Raw genomic sequence first — 22,585 nt, forward strand, 5'->3', positions numbered from 1 at the left:
CTGAAGTATAAAATTTGGGAAGATTTTAGGAGTAGATTATTTGCAAGAGCTCTAAAAACTTGAGGAAAAAACTTTTCTATTTTAGAAGATAGTCTACAAGATACACTTGTAACTTTCTCTACAAAGGTTAAAAAGTCATCATCAAATAGAAGAAAAAGAACAGCTTTCTGACATTTACCACTAGGTATTAGAAATACTTTGTACCTTTATAAAGGAGTCAGTGGGAGAAATGCCTTCAATTTGAATCTCTAAAGATTAACCCCTCCCCCATATGATAAATTCAGTTTAAACTTACAAAGTTTGTAGTGCCCTAAGAGAAAGGGTTTAAAACATAGCTACAGAGCTGGTCTAATATTGTGAGGGGGCCTGGAGCAAGTTTATGATCTTTATTCTACAAAACTGGCTGCAAAGAAATGCTTTTAGCCAGCCGGGCGGTGGTGGCGTAAGCCTTTAATCCCAGCACTCGGGAGGCAGAGGCAGGCGGATCTCTGTGAGTTCGAGGCCAGCCTGGTTAACAAGAGCTAGTTCCAGGACAGGAACCAAAAAAGCTATGGAGAAACTCTGTCTCGAAAATCCAAAAAAAAAAAAAAAAAAAAAAGAAAGAAAGAAAGAAAGAAAGAAAGGCTTTTAGCCAAACTTGGAGTTCATCAGTATATATCAATTTTTACCTTTGTCTCTCTTTTTAAATTTTCTCTTAGGCATAGTAAATTCTTGAAATGAAAAAAATAATAGGATTATAAAATGTTTTATTATTCTAAATATTTGTAATTCTTTATAATCACTCTAATAGAAGACTATCATCAAAAAGTTAGAGACAGTCTAATTTTAGAACAACAAATAAATACAGCTAATGTTAATGGCTTGAGCATTTAATATGTGGATGAATGATCAATCCTATTTCTCTTCAAAAAAAAAAAAAAAAAAAAAAAGACATAACCCCCATGATGAGGAAGCTGAAGAAGTGCTGACAACTAATATTTGTCAGTATATTGAAATAAATCACCCAAGGTCATTTGCCCTACTTAGGTTAAGAACAGATTGTTAAAAGGTTAGTATAAATTAGTGGTACTTTTCTTTGAATTAATGTGGCCATTCATCTTGGGACCTAAGTCCAAAGCAGAACTGATCCATTAATGGACTCCAAAACAAACATCTTTTATGAGTTAAAGTATTTTCCTGAAAAGTTTTTTTTTCCACTTAATGAAGACATAGAATTCTACAAAGCTCGGATTAAAAGCCTTCTGGGAAGGAGGGAAGAAAATCAGTCTGCTTAGAGATTGTACTAACAAGTGATATAAAGTGAACAGTTATCATCTAATTCCTTTCTGAAGTATATGATCTTTTTTTCCTCTGAATACCTCACAGAGAGTCAGCAAAAAAATAAATGGGGATATTTTATTATTCATCTAATTTAACTTTCACTATTGCAAAAGGACAATGTGCATATACATCATATTCCAATAAATTTATTACTTCTGTAAGCTGACTCTGAAAATAAACTGGTAATAAAATAAATACCAAATAAAGGAAAAGGTAAATGAACATATACTGGGAAAGGAACACGCATAGCAACTGATGATCAACTAAATACAAGCAATAAATTAGTCAGAGGTCATACAATAAAAGATTCCTTTACTCTATACTCACATGCAACATTCTATTTATAGTGTGGAAGGTCTTACCTGGTTTTTGTACAAAAGAAAATCTTATAGAAAACACTTGTTACTTTCAAAAAAAATTTTAAAGTCTCGCTCCACCCATAAATCATTTGTTGTATCTAGTTTATGCCACTTTGAACAGATTTAATTCCTAGGTGAAGAGAGTGCAGTTCAGTCTTACTGTACTTTGTGTTTGAAGTTCAGCTAATTCTCACTTGTTAATGTGTATGTTACTAAACTCCTCTGGTTATACCCTTATAAACTTATTTCCTTTATAAATAACATCAACCTTCAGTCTCTATGCTGAGTTGGTTCCAAGCCACCCCAACAGAAACAAAAATCTGCAGTTGTCCAAATCTTTTATATAGATTATCATAGTATTTGCATATAATCTCTAGATTACTTATAATACCCAATTCAATTCTAAAGGCATTTAAAATTTGTTGTATTACTAGGGAATATATCAAGAAAAGTCTGTACGTGTTCAGTACAGATAAAAATTTTAAGCATTTTACTATTTAAATCCACCCACATGAAAATCACAGACAACAAAGACTGACTAGACCATTTAGATTTTCTACCTTAGACTCGCATTACTACCTAAATGACATAAGAAATAATCTGAAGATTACGTATTGGCTATCATTTCAATATTACATTTTCTTATGCATTTACTCACCATACTTGAGGGTGGATACACCCCATGAGGCTGAGATTGTGCTTGGATACTAGAAGCTGTATGCCCTGGTGCTGTGCCAGTAGAATGCGCCTGGTCATGTTGGGAGCCATAGGAAACTGTCTGTTGGCTGCTCACTCGAGATTCTGTGAAGACAGATGATCCCTGACCGCTGTCAACTGTTCCATCAGCTGAAGGATAAATGAATCATTAGAGGGTGGGAGATGGAAGAGGGAGAAGTTTACATTGTAGACTTATTACATTAATGTTATTGGTTATTTCTTTGTTAAAATCTGGAGTAAATTTTAGAAACTGAATAGGCCAGTGGAGGTGGAGCTCGCTTTTAATCCCAATGCTCAGTAGGCAGAGGCAGGTGAATCTCTGAGTTCAAGGCCAGCCTGGTCTACAGAATGAGTTTCAGGACATGAACCAAAGTTACACGGAGAAACTCCGACTTGAAAAACCAAAAAAAAACCCAAAAAACAAAACAAAGCAAAACCAAAAGAATAGCAGTCTTATTAAGATGTGAGCCTGTTTCACCTTGACTGGAAGTCAGAGAGTTTGAGCTTATTTTTGCTCTCTCAAAGTTGTTGACAACAGATGTGGCTACAAACAAGAGATTCTGACTTAGGGTCAACGTGGCACTTGAGACAATTAAGTACCTGTCTACATTTAAATGAGAGACTTGTGCAAAACAGTAGTAATCTTAAAAAAAATTTCTTGTCACACAGTAGTAGTGCACGCCTTTAATCCCAGCATTTGAAAGGTGAGGAAGGTGGATCTCTGAGTTCAATTCCAACCTGATCAACAGATATAGTTCCAGGAGAGCTGAGGGTACACAGAGAAACCCTGTCTCCAAAATAAAAACAAAACAGCAATAACAAAACAAAAAATTTCTGATTGTCACTGAATGATATCATCTTAAATTGAATTCAACTTCGAGGTCTTATTCTGTGGAGACCTGTGTTTACTTGATGTTAAATATTTAATTCAATTACTGAGCACTGGTCTCATCAATCTTTGGTCTCCTAGGTAGTTTTGCTAAGAGTTGAAACCAGATTAACAGCTTCAATTATAAATAGCAAAATTTATTTACCCTTCATTATTTGCAAATTTAACTTGAAGGAACTAAATAAAATAGATAAATAACCTACAAACTCAAAATGTCAAGACACTAGAAGTTTTCAAATACCCTTCTATCTTAAGCACATTTTCTCAGTGTTTCACCCTTCTATTTATAATGAGTACAAGAACGAAAATAATCAAAAGCATCACTAGCACTTTGCTTACTTCTCCTAACACTTACATAACACAGATATACTAGGCTGCTGATACTGTAGCTGTTGATGTTGATCTGCCTCAGGTTCTTCAGGCTCTACTTGTGTAGAAACTGAAGCAGAAGTGGTGGGAGCAGTTGGTATGCCGGTGCTAGCAGAAGAGAGTTGCTGAATTCCTGCTTGGGAAACACTTGGTGGTTGTTCATTCTGCTGTCTGAGACTGCTCTCTTCCTGTTTTCTTTTTTCTTGCTCTTCTCGCACCAACTGCCGCTGCTCTCGTTTTCTCTTAATTAATGACACCCTGTCTTTGATAGCTTTAGCCATGGTCTTATGATCACCTTCACAGACATACCCAGACTCGACCTACAGAATAAAAGGGTATATTAAGAAAAAGGATATTTAGAGAAAGTTACTTCAAAACAAAATGAAACAAACAAATGAACAAACAAAAGGCACTGTAGAAAAGTAGGTTAGTCATTTTGGAGGGGTGCATGTATTTTTTTTCAAGTTTTATAATGTTTGAGACCAATTTTACAGTTGGTCTCAAACTTGAAATCCTCTTGCCTCAGTTTTCAAGTACTGGAATTACAGATGTGTGCCACTAACATCAGAGACCTTAAGATTCTTCTTCACCATACAGTAAAATTACCAGTCTGCATTATATATTTCCCCACAATTGTGGTAAACAAAGAGTGGATACCACCATTTCTATATAACATTACATAAAATTAATAAAAAAGAAATACCTCTTTCATATCTGACCCCTTTTCTACTTCTGAATAGTTTTTTGTTGTTTGTTTTTTTTAATAAATCCTACCTAGTAAGGTTATTTTATGACTACCTTTGTATAATAATTGGCTATTTTAGGCACTGGGGCATACCTAGATTTGGTTTTCCTAAAAGGGTTTCCTTTTAGAACAGTGATCTTTTACACATATTTAAAGTAAGGATACATCAGAGTGATTTGATCTTGAAAACACCATTCAAAGTAAAAACTGTTTTCATAATATTTATTTTTATTATTTAAATTGTATGTGTGATTACAGGTGTCTACAGAGGCCAGAGGTATCCAATCCCCTGGTGCTGGAGTTATAAGCAGTTGTGAGCTGCTCAATTTGGGTAACTGCTGGGCTACCTGTCCAGCCACCAAAGCGAAAATACCTTATAATTCTGTATCTCTCTCTAGTGTTTATAATGATGGATCAAAAGCTAACCAATGTTTAGAAACAATTCCAAACTTGGTCTGATTGGTTATACCTGTAATTTCAGCACTCAGGGAACAGGAAGAACATAAATTCAATGTTCCCAAAGCAAAACAGCATAACTAACACATTTTGACTAAAGTCAGCAACAGTCAGCTACAAGTATTCACCTTTATAGGTTTTAAGAAAGACTCCAGAATACATTTCAGTCTATTTTATTCATTCACTTATAATTACATGTTATTTTCCTCAAATAAAAAATTTAAAGGACTAAAAACCAACCCACATTACCAAAACAATACCAAAAAATACAAAGAAAGGTCTTAAAGAAAAATCATAGAAAAATCCCCCTATCAAAGACAAAACATACGGGATCACACAACCTCATGTTAATGAGATATGCAACATATAACACTCATTAGATGTTTGTTTTTCCCCGATTGGTATCAGTATACATAAATCTACAACAGTTAAGGGTCAATTTACCATTTCTTGAGCAACATCTTCTGGTACATCCCTCTCCAAATCAAAGGAAAATTCAATAGCTTCATTGTCTTTGTATTTTCCCTTTAATTTCTTAATATCTTCAATACGCAGCCATAATTTAATAGCTATCTTTTCTCCATCATCTTCTTCTGCTAATTCTACCCGTACCCCTGTTTCCTCCTGGAAAAAGGCATGGTTCAAAAGGTCTTTGATGGAATATCTTTCAAAGAAAAAGAAAATTAAAAAAAGAAGTCATTAGTTTGAAAAGATATTTTTCTTTCTGAGACTGTATCTCCTATGTTGCCCAAGCTGGCCTCAGACTAACAGCATTTACAGGCATAAGAATGACTTTTAAATGTGTTTACTGTTATTTAATTAAGGAGAAAAAAATCTATGATAGAAAAACTAGGGAAAATTTGTGATTCATCTTAACATTAGTCTATCTGAATGGTAATGCTACAGCGCTGTGTGTGTGTGTGTGTGTGTGTGTGTGTGTGTGTGTGTGTGTGTGTTGGCAACGGAATCCAGGACCTTGCACATGGTAGACAAGCACTTCTTCATCCCCAGCCTACCATCTTGTGCCAATCTGTTTTAACAGCTGATAGAGACAATTTTTAAACCAAATGATCTAATTTCATTAGTCAGAATAATTATTATGGAAATAATGCACAGAATATCAAAGCTTCAAAACACCACAGAAACATAGACCCCCCCCCCAAAAAAAAAAACCCACAACCCAAAACAATGACAACAAAACACTGTGTAGGACCTTCTCTGGTCCTTGAACAATAACAATGGAATACCATTTCTTGACTATTATAAAATGAAGGCAGAGGAAGGTTATGATTCTTTCTCAAAGTTTTACAGTTATAAATAATATAATCATAACTAAAACATAAATTTGTTGTTTTCTAGTTTGGTACTTTCTATAACAGCAACCTTTATTTACTACAATAAATCCTTTCAATTCCTTATCAACAACTTGTGGATTAGGCAAGTCAAAGGTTGGATGCAAAACAATCTTTTTAAAAATATTTTATTGATTTTATGTACATTAGTGTGAGGGTGTTAGGTATTCTGGAACAGGAGTTACAGACAGCTGTGAGCTGCCATGTGGGTGCAGGAATTGAACCAGGGTCCTCTAGAAGAACAGCTAGTGCTCTTTACCACCTAGGCGTCTCTCCAGCCCCACAATCAATCTTCTTTATACAAAATACCAGTAATCAAAGAAACTTTCCCATCCAGAAATGAAACTATGTTTTTAAAACTCAAAACAAATATCCCTTTGTTTAAACTGAAAAAAGTCTTAAAAGAGCTTCTAAGGGCTGTGTATCTCAGAAACTCATAGATAACTATCTGCTGAACAGTCTGAAAGATCATGATGTAGAGCTCTTCTAAATAACAAAGTTTTGAAAAGAACATGAGACTAGAAGAGTTAAGATATGAAATTCTTGAATTTGGCTGATATAGCCAATTGTGGCCATATTTTAGGAGATAGGTTATGCTCAATTTACAGTTTATATTAATTTAGGATGGTGTGCCTTTTGTTTTTAGACTGGTATGGAGGTAAGTAAGGCAGATTATTTTTCAAATAATCATCTATCTTTGCTAAGCCTACAGGCGACCCATCAGCTACACTGCATAACTGATACTGGACACTCTTCTCAGAAAAGCATTGTTTGTACAAATGACTAAGGCAGCTCTTCTTCTAAGCCTTGCATAAAATCTGTTTACTCAAAGGAATTTTTAATGGTTTGCTCTTTTTCAATCCTGGTATAATGGTAGGAAAATAAAGGCCTGTAGAGCTAAGCTGATTTTCAAAAGCCAAGATTTTATTTTACTTTCAAATTTCAGAGGGAGAATGATTAAGGAATCAATTTTTTGCATTGGAGAATGAACTCTACTGTAGGGTTTTCTAAATTAAAATGTAGAGACTGTGTAAGGTGGTTCTGGTTTAAACATAAACTTAACTTACTTAAACGTCACTAAGTCACATTTTTACAGTTACAGAGAACAAATCTGAGTAGCTTCAATGGAAAGAATCCAATCTTTAAAAATTTTTAAAAATGTTATGAATGGAAAAATGAAACACAAGTATTAAATATACCTCACATTGTTCAACCAACACCAGGGGTCAAAGAAGCAACTTACCTTTCATCTTTATTTTGTCGGATACATCCTTCAATAATTTCCTTCACTTCAGGAATTGCTACTTTGTCAAAACTGGCTGGCTTCACTCCCTAAAATCCATAAAAATAGTCACAAAAATGTTAATGAAAAGAGAATCTTGATTGTTTTTTAAACAGGCTGCCTTCTTAATATCCCTTGCCTTTTTTTCTGATGTATATGCAGGACCTAATCCATGTAAGGATCAGAGGTAGGAAGTGGAAATCTCAAGAAACAATAAGGAATACGGCAGATCTTACTATTACAGAAAAAAAGAATTTAGGCTGATAACAATATCTTTCCTTACATTTAAAATGGTAACCAGGTGTTCTGATTGGTTAGAAAATCTTGTGCTCAATCTTGAAAACTAACACATCGATTAATTCAGCCTTTATTTGGACATTGAACCCAGAGATAGGTATGAATTTACAGAGTTTGGTAAGCATCATATTATATGATACTATTCTAAAAGCTTTACACAAAGAATTATGGGTTAGTATTGTTTTGGCAGGATAACTAAGGAGTAACTTTATATAAATAAAACAGAAAAATAAGAACCAAAAACTGTTGTATAAGTCTATAAATTCAACACTTGGGAAGCGGAGGCAGGAGGATCAGGCATTCAAGGTTATCCTTGGAGTAATATGTCAGCATGAAGCCTCTGATCAGGAGGAGCCTCTCACAAATATTAACAGGCATCCTATTGGGGTGCTATCTATGAGCCCCCAGCTAGAAAACTTACTGGTACCACTGGAAATGTTTCACAACTATCCTTATACCCTTCCCTGTATCCAGCCTGGGAATCATGAGAGTCTGGCTACAGAATCTTACTATCAATTAACTCCTCATCCCCATCCTTTAAAAGGTCTAAAAAGAAACTCCCTCCCTTGCCATTCAGATCTTGATTCTTTTCAGAAAAGGGACTCTCCTCAGAGTCTCTTCAATGCTATTTCTCGTTTGTCAGTAGGTTCCTGGAAATAAAAATAACATAAAATGTTTCTAATAATCCTATGTGAAGCAAAATGGGGTTCAAGACCATGAGTAGATAAATTAATCAGCTTAGTCAACCAGGTTGTCTTCCCCCAATTGACCCTGGTACCTCTGGCCATTTTCCTGCTAGGTTAGTTACAAGGCCACCTCCACCAAGTTCATACACAATATCTACAAAGATCTTCTTGGTGGACATTCTTCATAGGCTATGTAGTCTTCCTTCTGCTCTGGGCTAGAATCTACCTATGAGTCCCCAAAGGTAACCTGATGTGGGATTCCCCTCTGTATGCTGTGATTACCATTAATGAATAAAGAAAGCTGGCTTGAGCATATAGCAGGGCAGAACAGAGGTAGGCAGGGAAAACTAAACTGAGTGCTGGGAGAAGGCAGAGTGCTTGGAGAAGCCATGTAGCCCTGCTGGAGAAGACCCAGAACTTTACCCGGTAAGCCACAGCCTCGTGGCGATACACAGATTAATGGAGATGGATTAACTTAAAATATGAGTCAGCCAGAAATACACTTAAGCTATTGGCCAAACAGTATTGCAAATAATACGTTTTTCGTGTGATTATTTTGGGGCTGAGAAGTCAGGAACAAACAAGTGGCCTCCTACAACAGTAACCTACCAGGCAACTTCACCAAATTCTTGCTTTCACAACTTTTTTCCCTCATTGTTACAAGTGTCCTACCTGCTGATTACAATACACGCAGATTTGACAAAAAACAACCTCTTCTAATAAACTCCTTAGTGCCCAGTAATCTTCTAGTGTCCTCTTGAACCACCTGCCCCATCTGAAAACTGCATAGAGTTCAAAGGTCAGCTTGAGTTACATGAGACCCTGTCTCAAAACAAAATGAATAAACTAATAAAAAGCATAAAGGGCAAATTAATCAGGCTCACATGAAATAATATTAGTTTAGAAGAAAACTCATTAGCCGACTCTATGTGAAACTAAATAGCATCACTGTGTGTCCTAGCTAGGGCTACTATCCCTGTAATGAAACACCATGACCAAAGCAATTTGGGGAGGAAAGGGTTTATTTGGCTTACACTTCCATAGTATTATCAAAGAAAGTCAGTACTAAAACAAGGCAGGAACCTACAGGCAGGAGCTGATGGATGCTGCTTACTAGTTTGGTCCTCCTGTCTTGCTCAGAAAAACCTTTTTTTGGTTTTTCAAGACAGGGTTTTTGGGCTGGAGAGATGGCTCAGACGTTAAGAGCATTGCCTGCTCTACCAAAGGTCCTGAGTTCAATTCCCAGCAACCACATGGTGGCTCACAACCATCTGTAATGGGGTCTAGTGCCCTCTTCTGGCCAGCAGGCATACGCACAGACAGAATATTGTATACATAAGAGAGAGAGAGAGAGAGAGAGAGAGAGAGAGAGACAGAGACAGAGACAGAGACACAGACAGGGTTTTTCTGTGAGTCTGTACTGGAACTTGCTCTGTAGACGAGGCTGTTCTCAAACTCAGGCATGTGCTACCACTACCCAGTCAGCCCACTTTCATATAAAACGCAAGACAACCAGCCCAAGGACAGTACTACCTACATGGGTTGAGCCCATGCCCATAAATCACTAATTTTAAGAATGTCCTAGGTCTTGCCTACAGGCCCATCTTATGCAGTCATTTTCTTAACTGAGGTTCCTTTCTTTAAGATGACTTCAGCTTGTGTCGTGTTGACATAAAATTGTTCAGCACACAGTGATAGTTCCGAGTATTCATGAAATATAAATTCTTTGGCCAGATGTGATGGCACATGCACTCTTAAGGCAGAGGCAAGTGGATTTCTGAATTAGAGGGCCAGCCTGCACAGTGAGTTCCAGGATATCCAGGGTTATTTAGAAAGACTCTGTCTAAAAATGCAAGCAAATAAATATATCTTTGTGAATAAAGCCTTCAGCAACAGGTCAAAACGGCACTATCTTGGAGGTAAGTTAGAAGGAAAAGGACTCAGTATGTATTTATTGCAATTTCATTTTAGTAATGATATGGATTAAGAGACAGTACCAGGCACAGTGTCATATACTCCTTTAAGTTTGATAATAGCCTTTAACAGTGAGTTCTAGGCCAGCTAAGGTCCTGTCTAAAAACAAAACTCCCAAACCAAAATAAAAACAGCCTCCAAAACAAATTCAAATAGATATACCAACATGTTGTACAAGTGGTGGTATAATTCTATAAATACATAGATGAGAGAGGAAAGTTACATAAATTCTAATTATTTGTATAGTCTCAGTAATACACATAAAGCTAGTATAACTGGATCACAGAAAGGTACATAATCACTCACAATCCTAAATAAAATACAGTAGCTTCACTTTTCACTGCTTTAGTTATTTGCAATCAACTGTAGTCTGAAAATATTAATATTTGTTTTGATTCTGTCCAAATGTTAATACAATCTTTTATTTTCTATTAGTTATTGCTTATTTCCTGTTATGTCTAATTTACATATATTAAACGTTATTATAGGTGTACTAAGTCTGTGAAAATGTATTATAAGATTCAGTATTATTACTGGTTTTAGGCATCCACTAGAATTATATACTGAGCGATTCAGTGTTAAAAAAAATCATTAAACATAGAAATTAGATGCAGATTTGGTTAATTCTCATTAATTACCCATTGCATTCTTTCAAGCCCTGATTTGGAGAATTGTGCTCCTGATGCTAATTTTTCATAGCAGCTAACTGTGTAGTAGAGTGCCTTTAATCCCAGTACTCAGGAGGCAGAGGCAATGGATCTCGGTAAGTTTGAGGCCAGCCTGGTCTACAAGAGCTAGTTCCAGGACAGACACCAAAGCTACAGAGAAACCTTGTCTGAGAAAAAAAAAAAAAAAAAATCTACTTTCATTGCTCTTTATGTAATCATCCAACTTGACTAGGACAATTTGCTGAAGATGCTCTCTTTTCTCCAATGTGCCCTTTAGTCTCTTTGTAAAAAATAGCAGGGATGGTAATACCTACAACAGTGTTTTGTCTTAAAATTTTGATGATGACCACAGTAATCTGTAGATTGCTTTTGGTAGAATGGCCACTTTTATAATATCAATCCTACTAATTGGGTATGGGAAGTCTTTACATCTTCAGTTGTCTTCTTCAGTGTCTAAGTTTTCATTGTATAAATTTTCCCTTCCTTGATTAGATTTATTACAAAATTATTATTATTTGCATGCTACTATGAATAGGATTGTTACCCAGATTTCTTTCTTAATATTTTTGCTGCTGGTATCTAAGAAGGCTTCTGAATTTTGTGTTTTAAATTTGTATTCTGCTTCTCAAAAAAACAAACAAAAAAGTTTATATTCTGCTACTTTGCTGAATGTGTTTATCAGTAGCCAGAGTTTTCTGGTGGAAGCTTTAAAATCTTTTATGCATAGAATCATATCATCTGCAAATAAAAATACTTTTATTTCATCCTTTCCTATTTGTATCATTTGTTAACACTTTCATTTATCTTACTGCTCTAGCTAAGACTATACTAGTAGCAGTGGGGAACGTAGACACTTGTCTTAATACTGATTTTAGTGGAAATGTTCTTCATATAATCCTAATAAAACAAAAATAATACTTCTATAGTCAAAAGCTACTGTAATAGAACAAGAGGGGTATTTCAAATTTAAGGCTAAAGGAAATAGAAAATGGAAGTTGTATTTCAGTTGGTACGGTATTTGCTTAACACATAAGAAGCCCTGGATTGATCTCCAACACAGCATAAACTGAAACTAGGGTTGCAGACTAATCCTGCCACCCAGGTGGTAGAAGCAAGAGGATCAGATATTCAAGAGCATCAGCGGTTACAAAGTAAGTTCAAGGTCATCCTAGATTACAGGAGACCTTATATCAAACAAAAACAAAAACACAAGTGCTGTGGCATTCAAGGAGTTTGTAGACATACACACATACAATGAGTAAAATTGTAATTAAAAAATTAAGCAATTTTATGGATGACTTATACTAAAAGTTGATAGTAGAAAATTTGAGTTTTCTGTTTTATAGTGGCTTTTTGTTTTTTACAATAAAGCAATACAACATAAAGTAAACTTTTAAATGGGAAGAAATACCTAAAAAAGTATTGGTAAGCAATTGTCTGAAACAGATTTTGGTATAACAGGTTGAATAGTTAGATTATGTATGAGAAGACAGTTCAAATGTTACAGAAAAGTAACCAAACCAACAGAAAACTTAATGAGAAAAAATTGTGGCTCCATCCATAATACAATATCTCAAGGAAATGTGTTTAAATTACCAGCAGTAACATACTAAACTAAGATGGCAAATATAGACTGACTTCTATATCAATATAGGAAGGACATAAGAAATTCTCCTAAACCTGCTTTCATCATTGATGATCCTAAATTGTCTTATTAACCCTATTCATGCAAACATACACATCCATGTTTTTATACATTGTAATTTCTATCTACTAGCTAATAAAACAAATAGAAAATAAAGCAAAATCAGTAACTGTGTATAGCACCATCCTTAAATGTATTAGTTTATACTAATATTAGTTATAATAATATAATAATAATATAACTCCAAGTTAGACACAGATGGATCCTTTTAAATGTAATAAAACATACCCAGAAGCTACTGTGGCCTTAACATATTGTAAATGGCAAGGTGGCCAATAAAACTGTTTTATTAACCCATATTAAAAGATTAAGACTGCTACCCACCTAGATATTGGGAAAGTAAATAATAATCTTACCAACAGTCAAGATTATAAAAATGCCCAGAAAAGCCTTTAAAAAATAGTGTAAGAATGCATAAATTTAGTATTAACAGACAAAAAGTACATGGAATGAGTATGAAGCTCTTGAAAGTGACCTGTGACAGTAGGTAGGAATGTGCACAAAGCAAAGTTTTTGAGATGTGCACCACACACTTTTTGTTCTTAAGTTATAAGAACTTAATAACTCATATTTTTATTTTATTTATTTGTTTGTTTGTTTGTTTATTTATTTATTTATTTGGGTTTTTCGAGACAGGGTTTCTCTGTGGCTTTGGAGCCTGTCCTGGAACTAGCTCTGTAGACCAGGCTGGTCTCCAACTCACAGAGATCCGCCTGCCTTTGGGATTAAAGGCGTGCACCACCATCGCCCGCAATAACTCTTATTTTTAAAAGTTGGTCTAGATTATTCTAAAACATGGTTTTTGGCACTAGAAAGAACACATTTTGTTTTTGTGATAAAATTGCATTTTATTTCTTTTTAACGTGTATAATTTCAATAGAGATGGAGATTAACTTAAAAGCTCTACAACCCTGCAAAAGCAACCCCCTTTCTTTACTCTTCAACTTAATCCTACTCGGTCCTGTTCCAAATAGTAAAAGCAAATATATTTCCTACCTTTTCTACATAAGGTTAGAAAACACAAAACCAAAAACAATACTAAGATAGAAACACTGGGTTACTCTTAAAGAAAAAAAATTAAGCTTTATTCACTAAGGATAACTACTTTTCTCAAGTCACTCATCAGAACCAGCAACTTAGCTTTAAAAGTATTCTTGCCTTATTGTTTCAATTCACAGGTTCTATCTTTGGGCAATCGTGTCTCTATATATACACAGCTCCTGCAGACAAAGAGACTCTTCTTTAAGTGTCATAAAACTGCACTTTCTCATTCTGTTTTGAGGCTGTTGTTACAAAGTCACTTCTGTAACATTTCATATACAGTATAAAAACTGAGTAATTTTTTTTGCTCCAAAGGCCATATATATCAAGAGATGACTAAGAGAATGTTTATCAAATATGTTACTTTATTTGAACTAAAAATTTTTATAGACACTGGTTTCTTTAACTCTGTATGTTTACGGTTGTCAACTAATCTGCTGGAAACACAGAACTGAGTCATAGTATAGAATTCTTTGCCTCAATATTCAATTTCTTAAAACTGTCAGGAATTGTCTCAAAGCTTAAGTTTCAAATGTTAGGTTTCAAACATTTAATCTCTTGCTTGACAAAAGTAAAACTTGTCCTAACCAATCAGAATTGAGGAAAACATACTGCCTCACACAGAATAAACCACAGAACATTAAATAACTTCAGCAGTTTAAGTGAAACTTTCTATATACATCATCAGAAAGGCTACGATATGCTCTACACAGACTGGAAATTCTTACCTCATTTATACAATCCTTTTGAGAGCAGCAGCAGCAATGAGAATTTACAATAACAAATACTGAACAAAAATCTGTCTTCATAAAATCCATCAGAAAAGACAAAACAGATTTGTTAAGAGTTTAGAGAAAAATTAAAGGGAAAGCGGATAGAAATATAACAACTTAGCCCACAGCATAAAGAAGACAAATATAAAAGTCAGACTGGAGCATAGTTTCTTGTTGAATGGCCATGTTTCCCAACTGAGCTTGCTTTACTCAGCCAACACTCTATTTAGATTGGCTCTGTGGATATAAACCACATGTTACGGCAACAATTTTGCTACTAGTAGCTTCTTCTGCTTTTCCTACAACAGCAATACATTCCTTGGATAAGCAGGGAGACTTTTATTTGCTCAAAGCTCCACCTACTGCATCCAAAAGTTCTGCCTCCTTGATTCTGAAATCTACCTTGGAGGCTTTCCTGAATGTAAGACTAGATACCTACCTACTGAAACACCTCCTTCATAACAAAAATGTTGAAATTATGCTTTATTTAAAAGTGGGAAAGTGGGGGGTGGGAGTGGAGATTGCGCTTAGGCAACAGAGCAAATTCAAAGTAAACATCAAGCAGAAGGACTGGCAGTTATCCAATTAACTCATACTTTCACTGGTTGTTTTCCTAAGGACCCAGGTTTGATTCCCACCACCCACATGGCAGCTCACAACCATATGAAACTCCTGTTTCAGGGAATCAGTTGTCTACTTCTGACCTCCATGGGCACCAGGTGCACAAGTAGTACACAGAAATAAAAGCAGGCAAAACACTCATGCACAGAAAGGAAGGAAGGAAGGAAGGAAGGAAGGAAGGAAGGAAGGAAGGAAGGAAGGAAGGAAGGAAGGAAGGAAGGAAGGAAGGAAGGAAACGAAACAGTTTTTTTTTTTTTTAAAGTATGCACAATAGCTCCTTTGTTTTATCAACTGAAAAAGTAGTAATATTAGGGCTGGAGATATAGTTCAGTGGTAGAATGTTTGCTCAGCATGCATGAAGACCTGAGATCAACTCCCATTGTGTGTGTAGGGGGGTAGTGATATTAAACTGCTTTCCACTCCCTCATAGCTTTAAAAAAAATAATAGTGAATTGGTATACAGAAGCAGTAAAGGTTTATATTTCTTTTCCCTCCTATTTATTAAAAGTCTTAACATGTGCATGAACCCAAATAAAAGCTACTTTGTATTTAAGTGTTGTTAAATTTGTCTTCATAGTATTAATACAGTTAAAAAAAAAAGCACTGTTTGTGGCATTGTAATAATGGGTAACAAAATAAAGCTGTATCCTTTGTAATGATGTAAGACTGAATCCCAAAGAAGACAGTACATGCCAAGGTTTCAATCACTGATAGATAGTAAGAGTTGGATGCTATTTGGTAGAAATACTTCTACTCTAGGGACAGTTAGGTTACTCAGTGAGCAAAACCACTTGCCACTGACTGAGCCTGGATCTGAGTTCAATCCATTAGAAGGAGAGTACAGACTCCTAAAAGTTGTCTTCCGACCTCTACAAACACTGCTGTGATGCATTCATTAGCCCCCCCCAACACAAAATACATACAACTACAACAAACAATAACAACAACAAATCACTTCTCTTCTAAAGGGTAGAAATGCACTAATTCTAACATGCTATTTCAAAAACAGCTACCAATAATTTCTGGTTCAATATTTATCACTACTAAGCAAGTAGTCAGGTGGTAGGCAGAAGTATAGTAGTTCTTTTAACTTACACATACAAGGAAGATTGCTTAAGGCTATGCTTGGCTACCTCAAAGAGGTTTTTTAAAAATGCCTTTTCCAGCAGGGCGGTTGGGGGGCATGCCTTTAATCCAGCACTCAGGGAGGCAGAGGCAGGTGGATCTCTGTGAGTTTGAGGCCAGTCTGGTCTACATGAGCTAGTTCCAGGACAGGCTCTAAAACGTAAGAGAAATCCTGTCTCAAAAAACCAAGATAGATAGATTAGACAGACAGACAGACAGACAGACAGACAGGCAGGCAGGCAGGCAGGTAGGTAGGCAGGCCTTTTCCATACTTTTGTACTTCTTTTAAGATATGATTATTGTGGCTGGAGAGATGGCTCAGCAGCTGGGAACACTGGCTGCTCTTCCAGAGGACCTGGATTCAATTCCCAGTACCCATATGGCAGCTCACAACTGTCTATAGCTCCTATTCCAGGGGATCCAACACCCTTACACAGACATACATGCAGACAAAACATCAATGCACTAAAGATAAAAATAAACTAAAAAAAAAAAAAGATATGAGTATTAAGAACAAACTAAACTTGTGTAGCTTTTTTGGTTGTTGTTGACAACAGTTTGATATAGGCACAAACTTCTAAATTCTGTGAAAATAAACCTTTTCTGGGCTTGCTTCAGCAACACATACTAAAATTGGAGTGACAAAGCCATATATTAAAATGGCTCCTGTATAAGGATGACATACTAACTTGTGGTACATTCCTATTTCTTGGGAAAAAAGAGAAATCTTTCCTACAAATTAAAAGTTTCCAATATCTATAATAATACACTTACATTCAAGGAATGGAAACAAAGAGTCCATGGTAAATTGACCTTAACTTAAAGACATGAAGTATTAGTAATCAGGATTTGGTGGTCAAAATTTTAATGCAAAAGATAAAAAAGCAGTGATTGGGGAAGGTTAACAGAATCAGCATAAAAATCTCATTTTATTTGGCCAGAAATGTTAAGCTATTGGAGGAGTAAGAGGGTACAACAGAACTGTTTACCACCTGTTTAAACAAACAACTTATCTGTTTTTCAAGAACTCACAGACAGAAGTAGTTATTATATAAACCACACCAGTCATTAATAACTTTTGTATTTTTTATGTTTTATATCTTCCTAAAACTTTTTTTTCTTTTGTTTTTTGTTTTTCGAGACAGGGTTTCTCTGTAGCTTTGGAGCCTGTCCTGGAACTCCCTTTGTAGACCAGGCTGGCCTCGAACTCACAGAGATCCGCCTGCCTCTGCCTCCCGAGTGCTGGGATTAAGTTTAACGTACTTAAAATATATTCCCTTTCCCTGAAAAGCTGTTTTAGTGTTTAAATCCTACAGCACAACAACTTGCATATAAAGGAAATAGGAACCACGACTTTTATTAAAGAACTGCAGTTTTTATAATTGTATACTTAAATTGGTATTTTTCAAACATCAATAACATACTTTTTTTTTTGTCAGTTAGGTATATCTGGTTTCTACAAGGAAGGCTGAACTCATGCTGATTTGCTTTTAAATGTGGTCTTTGACAACTAAATCTAAAATTTATTTTTGAAATTTACATCAATTTCTGTACAGAATTTACTATTTTTAAATAAAGTCATGATCAATGTGTGCTTCTGTACTTCTCATTCTCTCCTTTCAACTGGTAAAGTCTTTTCAGAGGGTTGATTCTAAAGTTATATGTACAAAAGGCGCCACAGACATTTATCTGGGTGGTGAGGCTGCAAAATCTTCATTTATGCCAAAGTATCAATCGAGTTGTTCTATTTTCTTCTATTGTATCTAGTACTGCATTTCTCAGCATAAACATATTCCATTCATTGCATCTTTTATATTTTTGAACATTCATAAATAAATTATTAATTCAAGGTGGATCACTGAATGTCTAGTCCAACAAGCGCTAATGCATTAACTTGAGCACCTAGAACAGCCTATGTTCTAATAGGTAATGGCCCAATTAATGGTAGAGTCAAAACTAGAATCCAAATATTCCAGTGTCAAACTCAATGTTATTTCTACTACATGCTTTCTACTTAACCTCTATCTACCCTTATTTCCCCAGTAGGTTAAACTGATTACTTGTTCGGTTAATGCTTAAAATGTGTTTCCATCAGTATTTTTTTTCCAGTCAGGTTTGTGGGAGTGCAAGCCATTAATCACAGTGCTTGGGAAGCACAGGCATGTGGATCTCTGCATTTTAGGCCAGTCATGGCCACACAGAGAAACCTTGCCTGGAAAAGACAACCAACCAACCAACCAACTAAATAAATAAAAATAATACTTTTTATATGATGCTCCTTCAACTATGAAAGACATTCTCTTTTGTTCTCAATAAAACAGCTCCCAATCTCTGACTCAATAATTAATAATAATAATAAACAATAATACTCACCTACCCAGTAAGTTCAGTCAAATGCATTACTTGCTCACTGTATATTTAATGTATTATTTTTACTGGCAAAACATTTCCTCTTCCCCTTCTTGTTTAGTTATTTACATCTCGTGATTCTTTAAAGGTACACCTTAAACCATATATATCAGTTAAAAAAAAAAGGCAACAATTATGAAGTAGTATTTCTACTCTCTTAGCACCTAGCATGTGTTACTACCAAGAGACCAAAAAATTCAGTATTGCTGAAATGTGCTTAAATAAAAACACCATCTTTATAGACTGTCAGTTTTTAATTCTGTCTACTGCATCGGAAATTAAAGACTGATATTCAGGATTTGCTGAGGAATTCTGAAGAATTTTACAATTTTTTTAACACTTCCCCCCAAGAAGAATGATACTCTAAACTGTTACTTTTAAATTTAGAATCACTGGAGAGTAACAGAATGTCTCTGAAAGTCAAACAGAATGTTAGATACAACTTGTGTTATCTTTTCACTTACAATCCACATTTATAAAAGGACAAAATTTAATCATTTTAGCTAAGTTCATATTTTTTCTAGTATAGCACAAAAAGTCTAACTGCTAAAAGAAATACAATTTTCTTAACTTTAAAAACTATCTAATCAAGAATTGGTGTTGTTTGCTTCTGTAAAAAGAGTGAACTGTAATCTGTTATATAAAAGGTAAAAGGAATTTTAACCTAATGGCTTTAATTCTGTTTTTTCCATACAAGGTGTACAAGTCTTGCAATCCAAAGGCTAATGGAATCAGTGCCAAAGTTAAATTACACAAACAAAGTAATTAAAAAATCCCCATTATTTTTAACTTGGTTGTTAAAGGACTGGATTCAGCCAGATTCTTGTTGGTATGAACCATTAGTTTACAGGTATTTGAACATACCATATAATTCCATTGGAAAACAAGCCTCTTGAATTGCTCTACCAAATTGAGTTGGCTCTATTAAAGGAAATTAGCTTCCCTCATGATTCCCTGAGGCTCATTACTCTGGATACATGAAAGTCAAGATATTGCTCCAGCCTCAAATGCACTATCCTTCATATAAACATTGATGCTGTAGTGCACTAAACTTTTAAATTCTTTTAATAGCATACAAAACTTGTGTTACTTTTTCTTCCTCCATACTGAAGACTGAACCTATGGCCAAGTACATGCTAGATAAGTGTTCTATTGCTGAGCTATATTCCCATACCGATTTTTAAATTTTTTACTTTGAGATGGTCTCACAAAGTTCTAAGTTCACTCTATAGTTCAAGCAGAGCTTAAACTTTCAATCCTACTACTTTAGCCTCCCATAGCTGGATTAATACCCTTACTTGGATCTTCTCAATTCTAAAGGCACACGATATATAACTAAGCAGTTTTTCTATGCTGCCACAAGAACCTAGACTTTTATGAAAGAATCCCCAAAGTGCAGTTTGGGGATCTTATGTACAAACTTGTGTTATCTATAGTCTTTAAGTTTTTTTTATTCATGGAATTATTGTTGGTTTTGATTTGGGTTTAATGAGACAGGGTTTTTCTAGGTAGCCTGGTGTTCCTGGAACTTGCTCTGCAGACCATGCTAGCCTCAAACTCAGAGATCTGCCTGCTTCTGCCTCCTGACCACTGGAACTAAAAGTGTGTACTGGGATTAAAGGTATGTGCCACCACTACCTTGGCTAGAGACCTTTTTTTTTAATACCTAGAGAAAAAAGTTTTAAAAGAACAAGCAAAGGACAAAAATGTTACTATCTATCTGTATGTTTTGTTTTTTAACTTAGCTACTAAATATCACTCCTTCATGACATTAAGAAAAATGGTTAAAACTTTCAAGTATGTCTTACCTGTGAAATGAAGATATTATCTATTTATCATAATACTAAAATTAGACTGAAATAGTATATTTAACGTATTTTGCAAGGCAACTGACAAAATTTTAAATAAATATCAACTCCTACCCAATTTAAAGTTGGCTTCATGTGAATGAAGTTTGTTAAACATATTTAATACAATTCGTGTCTAAACACCATTGGCAACTAATTTCATAACTATTCATGTGACAGTAATATTAGTAACAACGGCAATATCCAGCAAGTGCTGGTTGACAAGTATATAATTAAGACAATGATGAGGACTACTACTACTACTACTACTACTACTACTACTACTACTACTACTACTACTACTACTACTTCTTTAAAGTTGTATGTTCTTTCTCAATTAATACTTTAGGCTCAGAGGAATTTAAAAACTTGCAGCTAAGTTCACAGTTCACAGCTAGGAAGCATTTCTGGGATCTGAATTCAAGCAGATCAAACTCCAAACTGTATTTACTCACTCCTTATAGTATATACTCATGTATTTATTTCACTAATATTGGCTGAGTATTTGCAACTTTTAAACTGCTGCATTACTGATAGTCTTTAATTCTGTATTGTCAATTCCTATTATCTGAAAATACTGCCTTATTTTTTACTGATATCCATTCTTTACCATAAGAATAATAAAGGGCCTGTGTCTTGTTACTTTTCTAAAGAATTGCTTCTGTTTGAGGCAACAAATGCCTAGACAATACAATAATTTCATGATATATATATGTAACAAGGATCATTATTAAAATAAGCCTCATTGAAATACAGTATATACGACTTGTATTCAAATTAGGGAATTAAATTTAAAAAGTGAAGTTGTGATAATAGCCATGAAAAATAAAAAATCAAATTAAAATATGTGTTTTAAGAACTCTTTTTTAGATAGGTTAGTCAGAGAAAGCCTCCCAAAGAATATTAACATTAAAAGAAAGATTTGTATGAATTACAGCCATGATACACAAAGTGTATTATCAGTGCATTTATTTCTCTATTAAACCAGTCTTTCATATCAGTACAGGTTAAAATGCCTTCATATCATAAATGACACTATAATATTCATTAATTCAATATAACATTTGGTTTAAGCTGGATCTCTGAGATCAGAATTCTTTTTTTTTTTAAATTTATTGGTGTTTTGACTGCATGTATGTCTATGTACGGGTGTTAGATCTTGGGTTACAGACAGTTGTTATCTGCCATGTGGGTGCTGGGAATTGAACCTGGATTCTCTGAAGAGCAATCAGTGCTCTTAACTGCTGAGCCATCTCTCCAGCCCCCAGAATTCTTGATATTTTCCCGATGTGTCAGTGTTTAATGATCACCTTGGATTTCATAATCTCTTATAAGCAACAATAAATAGTATTTACTTGCTCTTCCAAACCATGAGTAAAGGAAAAATTTAACTATAAATTCAAATGTCAATTGAATATGCAGACCATTAAAGTAGCTATCTTGTTCTGTGCTGTAACTATTAAACAGCTAAGTAACTGCAAACAGAAAAAAAACTCTTGTATACTTAGGAAAAAAGGAACTTGTTCTTGAGAGGCACAGATATTGAACATAAGATGGAATAGTTAATATCAAAACAGAACACAGAACAGGTAGCAATGCTACTGGTAAAGAGTGCCAGCAACAAGACTGAAGAAATGGCTGTGTGATTAAGAGCACATGATGCTTTTCCAGAGGCCCCAGGTTTGATTCCCAGTCCCCACATGGTGGCTCCCAACACTCTCTACTCTAGCTCCAGGGAATCTGAAGCCTTCTTTTTGCCTCCCTGGTATGTGATGCACAGAAAAACACATAAGCAAAATGCTCATGCACATAAAATTAAAAAACCAAACAGTAAAACAAAAAGAACCAAAAAACGAGTGACAAGCAGAGTAGGATATTGGTTCATTTCTTCACGTAAGATTACCTTCTCAGAATAGTCTTCCCCAGGGAAGAGCACTACATCGCACTACA

At 35.0% G+C, this 22,585-nt stretch overlaps 1 protein-coding gene across 7 annotated transcripts in view; it reads right to left on the minus strand.

Annotated features, from left to right (window-relative positions):
- Positions 1-22,585, minus strand: part of Wnk1 (WNK lysine deficient protein kinase 1) — a 113,412-nt gene that overhangs the window by 42,715 nt on the left and 48,112 nt on the right. For all 7 annotated transcript variants that reach the window (XM_050148650.1, XM_050148649.1, XM_050148648.1 and 4 more), the window contains exons 5-8: positions 7,451-7,539; positions 5,300-5,519; positions 3,641-3,974; positions 2,338-2,525 (exon numbers count right to left, since the gene is read on the minus strand). In XM_050148650.1, the coding sequence (XP_050004607.1) occupies positions 2,338-2,525; positions 3,641-3,974; positions 5,300-5,519; positions 7,451-7,539 (831 nt within the window). The remainder of the gene's footprint in view (positions 1-2,337; positions 2,526-3,640; positions 3,975-5,299; positions 5,520-7,450; positions 7,540-22,585) is intronic.

The sequence above is a fragment of the Alexandromys fortis genome, unplaced genomic scaffold, assembly GCF_014885135.2.
Source record: "Alexandromys fortis isolate MF-2015 unplaced genomic scaffold, M_Fortis_MF-2015_v1.1 scaffold_59, whole genome shotgun sequence".
Classification (NCBI taxonomy): domain Eukaryota; kingdom Metazoa; phylum Chordata; class Mammalia; order Rodentia; family Cricetidae; genus Alexandromys; species Alexandromys fortis.